The 8,031-nt window shown below is 32.3% G+C and overlaps 1 protein-coding gene across 1 annotated transcript; it reads left to right on the top strand.

Moving 5' to 3' along the window:
- Window positions 1-736: 736 nt before the first annotated feature.
- On the top strand, window positions 737-8,031 carry TSL (Protein kinase superfamily protein). The gene is made up of 16 exons (XM_078986225.1): window positions 737-1,296; window positions 2,734-2,823; window positions 3,260-3,460; window positions 4,417-4,470; window positions 4,561-4,668; window positions 4,793-4,837; window positions 4,925-5,037; window positions 5,331-5,397; window positions 5,547-5,613; window positions 5,769-5,860; window positions 6,334-6,513; window positions 6,613-6,823; window positions 6,920-7,184; window positions 7,258-7,312; window positions 7,420-7,581; window positions 7,667-8,031. Exons 1-16 carry the CDS (start codon window positions 1,030-1,032, stop codon window positions 7,760-7,762), a joined length of 2,073 nt encoding a protein of 690 aa, XP_078842351.1. The 5' UTR covers window positions 737-1,029; the 3' UTR covers window positions 7,763-8,031.

Below are 8,031 nucleotides of genomic sequence, written 5' to 3'. Positions count from 1 at the left end.
CATTAGCACGAGCATCACGACGACAACACCCACAACTGACAGTGCAATCACTTTAATCTGCTTCTCAATAATTACAAACCTCTGCTGCATGTTGAGGACATCCACCCTGGAATGAAGGTAATTGCGACCAATCTCCTCCTATACGCTCCACCTGACCTTTTTGCTCAACTATCTTTTCACCACAGTCATAAAAAGATCGTGTGCAAATCGTTTAAGTTAAGCCCATATGTTGAGCTTATCAAGTTATTCAAGTTATTGGAATTTATAGTATCTAGTGATGGTGGTGGGGTAGGATCCATGGAAGACAGTTAAGGGCAAAGCGAGTATTGTATTATCGGCTGTTGGCTAGTGTTTGGCTGGAAGTGGTAACAAAAGTTTTGGGTTTTGTCCAACAGACCCTTCGATTATATAGTATGGGACCACTGAACCCTTAGAGCCCAAGCAAACCAACTCGGTCATGAGTCGTTGACGTGTAATCCGAGTCGGGTGAGTTGACTCGCTAACTTAGTTGGATGATGACTAGACAAGGAAACCGGTTGAATTGGGTCAAAATCCTAAATTAGCCGGTTAAATGTTAATTCACGCACTTACCAAAAAATAACATAAGAGATATTTTAAACAAAAATGTGTAAGTTTGTGGGTATATAGTGACATTTTCCCTATTATTTTGTGTGATTTGGGTGAAAAAAGAAAGAACAACCCTAAGGCCCTTAACTAAGCAAAAAGCTTGAGCACTTTCAAATTGGTTTCCGCTTATCGCTCCCCTTTTACCACCTAGACGTCATCACTCGACACCACAAATCGGAAAATTTGTTAAACAAAAAGCCCTAATTGTCAAAACTCACTCCCTCCCAAAATTCCCAAGTCAGCGTAACCTTCGATCCTTGTCAGAAACGCTTCCATTCTGGCATGAGATCTCATTACCACACCATTTTCAACTGTTTATATTAATCAGTTTGCTTTTAGTTTCTGGGGTTTTCTTCGAATTGTTAGTTGAAGAGGGTGCTTCTTTAGCCTAGTCCATCAACAATGTCAGAGGACGTGCTTCTACACCTCGCCTCAAACTCCTCTAATCAATCCGATCAGTCTCTACCATCAAAAATTGCAAAACTCGAAGCCAGAATGGTGGGTAAAACCTCCACTGCCGTGGTGTCTACTCTCCAGCTTCCTGCTGCCCAAGCCGCAGCAACGCGGTCCTCAATTTCTTCTTCTTCTGCCGCCAAGTTCGGAGCTAATGCTGCTGGTGAGATTTATGCTGAATCATTGGATTCTAGCGATTCGGAAGAGGATGATAGTGTGAGTCTTTTGAACTTATTCTGCTGAAAATCATCTATACTTTTGTAAACATGACATAATTTTTGCTTTGCATAACTTTGCATATGCTTTAGTTTTAAGTATGATTTGATAACAACGACAAATTCTGATTTCAATGTAGAAGTCACGTGAATGCCCTCTTTAGCATAAGTAGTTTACCCAAACACTAGTTACAATAATGTGATAATCACTTTCAAAGTTGATATCCAAACACCACTGAGCATGCATTACACAGAGACTTTAGACGTGATAGGTTTATAGTTGCAAGCTCCAGAAAATCTAGTTTCATTTTAGGCACTACGACCCAAATGTTTGTTTGAACACCATAAGTTTCTTTTGGTACTATACTTTCAATCTCTTCTTATTTGCTTGTTAACTCTTCCCTAGAAGTGTTTGTTTGTGACTATTTGTCACTGATCACAAACATAAGCAGTAGATCACTGTCAAGATCCACAATCAACTGCATGAACTTAAAGAAGTTATATAGATACATGGTTGTATAGAACGAGTGTCTTCTTGGCTCCATAAATCCACAAGAGATGTTAAATTTGTCTGTTAATCCTTCTATGTACATATAGTATAGGGCTGAAGCTTGAATGCAAGAAGCAGTAATGTATTTTCATATATTTGTTTATTACAACATCCTACTTTCATTTCTTTCTATTACAAAAACTACCCAACTTTAGCATTGTACATTTCAACTTTTTTCTTATTATAGCAGTCAAATTGCTTTGTATTTGGATGACCTTTGCTATAATTGGGTGGATTTTTCACAGTAAATGTTGAAGAAATGAAAGTAGGATGCTATGATAAACAAATCAATGGAAGTACATTGCTATTTTCTTGCAATTAACCCTGCTAGTATGATACTACCTAGACATACATTAGAGTAAGAATCTGTTGTTTATTTTGTCTCATTAAGTGTTGTCTAGAAAATGACATCTGTCTAGAGTAGAAAGTTAATGAAAATTATTGCTTTCTTTGTTTGCTGAATAAACAGTTTGAATTATATTAAATGACCATTTTACCCTTATGTGAAGAATTGTATGTAAGAAACTAGTGCTGAATTAACAATGACTGTTTGATTAATGCTGTGAATGAAAAGTTTAAAGTGGTAAAAACATGTGAACCTATAAATTATTTAGAGAATATTTATATATGATAATATGATATAATGATATGAGTTCAATGATTTGTAATCTCAACATCATTAATAATGCAAAGTGCAAGCTGTTCAAATGTCCAACCATATAACCAATAAATGCAAAAGTAAAACATAAGGATTAAAATATCGGATCAAGTTATCAACATCTAAATTACCATATAACTAATAAAAACGAGATCTAAAACAGTTGCTATATGTTTAAAAACAGTTATATTTTCATATTAGCTAATCTTTAATCTTCATTTCTTTTCTAGAATGGGAGAGAGTTTCTCATACAAGCTAACTTTCAGAAGCGTAGAAAGCTTGCAGATGATGCTGACTCAGCTGCATCTGGACAGATTAAGGTTTATTTATTGCTTAAATCATTAATATTAGTTTTACTACTAACCATATTATCCTTGTTTCATTTTCATTATATCTCAAACTTTCATATTCTTAATTTTTTTATTAACAATATGATGGGTTGCTACCCTACTTTCATTATTTATGCTACAACATTGTACTTTAGAAAATCCACCCAATTATAGCAATTACATTCAAATTCAAAGCAATATTCAGTTGGGTAGATTTTTCAAAGGATAATGTCTTAATAAGAAAAAAGTTGAACACATGATGCTATACTTGGGCATGATTCTAGAATACAATATTGTAAAGGAAATAATGAAAGTGGGTGCTATAATAAATAAATAAATAAATAAATAAAAGTATGTTGCTATGTCTTACATTTACCCTTTTTTATAATTGGTTTAAGAGTATTTTTTGTGATTGGAAAAAATCTAGGTGGCAGTGGATGCGAGGCAAAAAGTTGTGGAAGCAGTGGAGGTTAAGAGTGGCACAGATGTAAATAAGAGGAAACAAACGCGTGGTAAAGGAAATTCTACTCCAGCCAGAGGACGTGGTTCCAATGATCAAACAAGAATACAAAATTCTACTCAATTGCTTACATCATCAAATGGTCTTCTTGAGAACTCACATCAAAAGGTAATGTTTTTATGCATAGTTACATACATACATAGATGCATACATGCTTATATACATACATATATAGATACATACCTACATACATATATACACACATATAACTCATACATGCTTATTGACATAAATATATAGATACTTACATATTTACACATACATACATACATGCATACATACATATGTACTTACATACATATGTACATATATACATATATACATACATGCATACATACATACATACATATATACACATATTTGTTTTGTGTTCGTCACGTTGAAGTAACTACCAAGTCGTTTGTGTATAATATTTATGGTTATTATACATGACTGGATGTAAGAGTTTGGTTGTTCGTCATATGTCTAAAATACCCTTTAACAATGCGAAATCTTACAGACAAAACTCAATACTACTTATGTGAAATAGGTACTTTTAACATGTAAACTTCCCTAAAAGGAATCATGGTTGTGGATATGTTATGAGTCATCTCAAAAGTGGAAAGTAGAGTAATTTTTTATGACTTGAAAGGCTACTAAAATTACTATATATATATATATATATATATATATATATATATATATATATATATATATATAAACAGTATTATTAACTTTGAGGAAAGTATATTGTCATTTATGAACAATATGGAAGTTGCAAATATGGAGGAAAACCATGCTTTAGTGTATAGTACATTATGATGTAAATAAAGGAAACAAATCCGTATATAAAAAGTTAAAAACTAAAAAGAGTAAAATCATCATTTCTGAATGTCTGATGCTGACTCTCCCTCTAATTTATATATCTTGTGGAAATGTGCAAGTCTGTAAAATTCTAAATTTCTTTTTTATTTTTACATTGCTCAGTTACTCTTATTTTAAAAATAACATCATCTCCATTTTTGTTTTATTGTGTAATAAACTCATGATCACCTTTTTTTTTTTTTTTCTAAATATATTTGCAGGAGAGTAGTAGGCTAAAAGAGCAACTTGGACAAAATGAACGTGCTTTGTTAGATGTATGATTGACTAAACAAATTACTTGCATTTATCATTATCGTTTATTTGTTTTAACCTAATTATTACTTTAAAAAAAAAAAACAAATTAGGAGGAACTTACATCACTACGTGCCAAAATAACAACTCTAGAGGAAGACTTAAAAAAAGCTCGCCAAGAGGCCTCAGAATATCAACACCTATGCCAACAGTTGGAAAAGGTACTTATTTACCTTATTCTCCTTAGAACTATTCCATATATAAATATATATATATATATATATATATATATATATATATATATATATATAATTTCATATTTATGTTTTTTCTTGTGATTTACAGGAGCTTAAGGAGCTTAAAAATAATGAACAGCAGGTGAAACCAAAAGTGAGTTTTTTGTTATATGTTATACTTTTTATTTTTTATTTTTTATTTTTGTAATAAGATAATTACATTTATGACCCTGTATTGCAGAGAATGAAAGTCATATCTGATCTGTTGATATCTGTGTCTAAAGCTGAGAGACAAGAAGCAAGAACAAAAGTAAGACAAGATTCTTTGCGACTTGGCAACGTGGGTGTTATCAGGTAAAGTATCTAATAAATTACAGAACTGGTCCCTGTGTTTTCTGATTTTTACAGTGTTTAGTCTAAAACCAAAACCTTTTTTAGTGTTTGTCCTTATTTTTAAGTTCTCGTATTATGATATCAAGCCTGCAATAACGACCAAAATCAATTAGAAACCATGAAATAAGGAGCAAAAAGTAAAGGAAAGTTTCAATCTTGGACTAAACACGGTAAAACCAGAAAGAATAGGGACTGTTTCTGTAAATTACTCTTTTGATATCTAATTCTTTGCTTTTTTTTTGGTAAAATTACAGAGCTGGAACAGTCATTTCTGAGACTTGGGAAGATGGGCAAGCCATTAAGGATCTTAATGCTCATCTGGTCTGTTCTATTTGTTGCTTAATTTTTTTTCTAATCATGTTTCCATTATGTTAATAAAAAAACATTTGAAAAAAAACAAATAAAGAGGCGTTTGTCTATGATCTATGACATGTATATTATTACTTACAATTTCATATTGTGATTTCTAGAGGCGTTTGTTAGAATTGAGGGAGGCTGTTGAGAGGCAACGAAAATCACTAAAGAAAAAGCAACCAGGTAAATCTTGATCTGTTAATCTGTTTCTTATTTTTTCAAGTCACTTAAATAATAAACAAATAAATGAAAAAAGCAACATGAACATGATTTCCTAGATTTTAATATTTTTGTTCTAATTTCTAACCAAGTTTAAAGCCATTCATCTTTATATTAAGATAAAGGCGAAGGAACAGAAGCCGAATCTACAGAAGAAGACATCATCATCCAGGATGAAATTTATAAATCCCGCCTCGCAAGCATTAAACGTGTAAGTTTTTATTAGAGTAAATTACATGAATGGTCGCTATGGTTTGGGGTAATTTGCACGTTTGGTCCCTAACTTATTTTTTTAACTCGGAAGGTCCCTACTATTTGTTTTTGTTATGCACTTGGTCCTTGTCTTACTTAAAAAGACTATTTTGCCCTTGATTTTTTAATTTATTTAAATAAACACACCCCAACCTCACTTCCAACTCGCCTTACCTTACCTATCCCACTTTATTTAAGTAAATTAAAAAATTAAGGGCAAAATAGTCCTTTTAGGTAAGATAAGGACCAAGCGCGCAACAAAAACAAATTGTAAGGACCTTCCAAGTTAAAAAAATAAGTTAGGGACCAAACGTGCAAATTACCCCAAACCATAGCGACCATTCATGTAATTTACTCTTTATTATTACCACATAATTTTTTTCCCAATATAATTAGTTTCCACTTTTTAAATTTGATGAAATATAACAACAGGAAGAGGAAAGCTATGTTCGTGAAAGAGATAGATATGAACTAGAAAAAGGACGACTTATACGTGAAATGAAACGTATAAGAGATGAAGATGGGTCCCGCTTTAATAATTATCAGATCCTTAATCATCGATATGCTCTCTTAAACCTTCTTGGAAAAGGAGGATTCAGTGAGGTTTACAAGGTCAGTTTTACTTTTTTCCTTTAATCATTTAATCTATATACACATACAAAAACACGTGACAACACCTAACTAATATATATTTTTTTAAAAAAAAATCAGGCATTTGATTTGGTGGAGTATAGATATGTTGCATGTAAGCTTCATGGTTTAAACGCCCAATGGAGTGAAGATAAAAAGCAAAGCTACATACGTCATGCAATAAGAGAATACAATATTCATAAAACTTTGGTTCATCATCACATTGTTCGCCTATGGGACATCTTTGAAATTGATCAAAATACTTTTTGCACCATTTTGGACTATTGTAGTGGTATATGTATTCTAAACCCTAAAACCCTAAACCGTAAATTGCAAAAGACGTGAATGCCCTTCTCATTCTCATCAAATCTAAATCTATATTATACAGGTAAAGATCTTGATGCTGTTCTTAAAGCAACCCCTATATTGCCTGAGAAGGAAGCTAGGATAATTATTTATCAAATATTTCAAGGACTTATTTACTTGAACAAAAGAAACCAGAAGATTATTCATTATGATTTGAAGCCTGGAAATGTCCTTTTTGATGAATTTGGTGTTGCAAAAGTAACTGATTTTGGACTTAGTAAGATTGTAGAGGATGATGTTGGATCCCAAGGCATGGAGCTTACTTCTCAGGGAGCTGGAACATATTGGTGAGAGCTTTTTTTTTATTTTTATTTTTTGTCATATATTATTATTAATAATTAATTTCCTACATATTCTCAGGTACCTTCCTCCAGAATGCTTTGAGCTAAGTAAGATCCCCCTCATTTCATCAAAGGTCAGTCATTCATACATAAACAAATATTAAAAATTTCCATTCTTCCTTTTTTTTTAATTATTCATTATGACTTGTTGCGAAAAATGAAAAATGAAAAATGAAAATAGGTTGACGTGTGGTCAGCTGGTATCCTGCTTTACCAAATGCTATTTGGGAAACGACCTTTTGGACATGATCAGACGCAAGAGCGCATATTGCGTGAAGATACAATAATTAAAGCTAGAAAAGTTGATTTCCCTTCTAGACCTTCTGTCTCAAATGAAGCAAAGGTCAGTAGCATTTGTTTCATATTAATTTTGCTATTATCAGTTGATAAATTAACATGAACAGAATATTTTATTTTTTTTCTTTCAGGAATTTATTCGGAGATGCTTAACATATAACCAAGAAGAAAGACCCGATGTGCTAACAATCGCTCAAGACCCTTACTTAATATACTCCAAGAAATGACCCGAAAATTGGAAATTTTCCTGAGTAATTGTCAAGTGTAAGGTTTCCTTTTTTTTTTTTTAATTGCTCAAAAGTTGGGCTTTTTGTTATGTGTGTTGTCAATCCCATGACACCCTAAAAAACATTTCTAGTCTCTTTTGTATGGGTTTCCTTAGTTGGACCTTTTTTTTAATGTAAATATAACAATGGGATGAAGTGGGGTATTCAAGCGATGTATAATGTTATTCTTTTGTGACATGACATGAAAGTTAGACTTCTTGTTTTCGTGA

Source organism: Lactuca saligna, chromosome 3 (assembly GCF_052625555.1).
Source record: "Lactuca saligna cultivar CGN05327 chromosome 3, ASM5262555v1, whole genome shotgun sequence".
Taxonomy (NCBI): domain Eukaryota; kingdom Viridiplantae; phylum Streptophyta; class Magnoliopsida; order Asterales; family Asteraceae; genus Lactuca; species Lactuca saligna.
The sequence above is the reverse complement of the archived record's forward strand: the minus strand, read 5'-3'. Positions and strand labels throughout refer to the sequence as shown.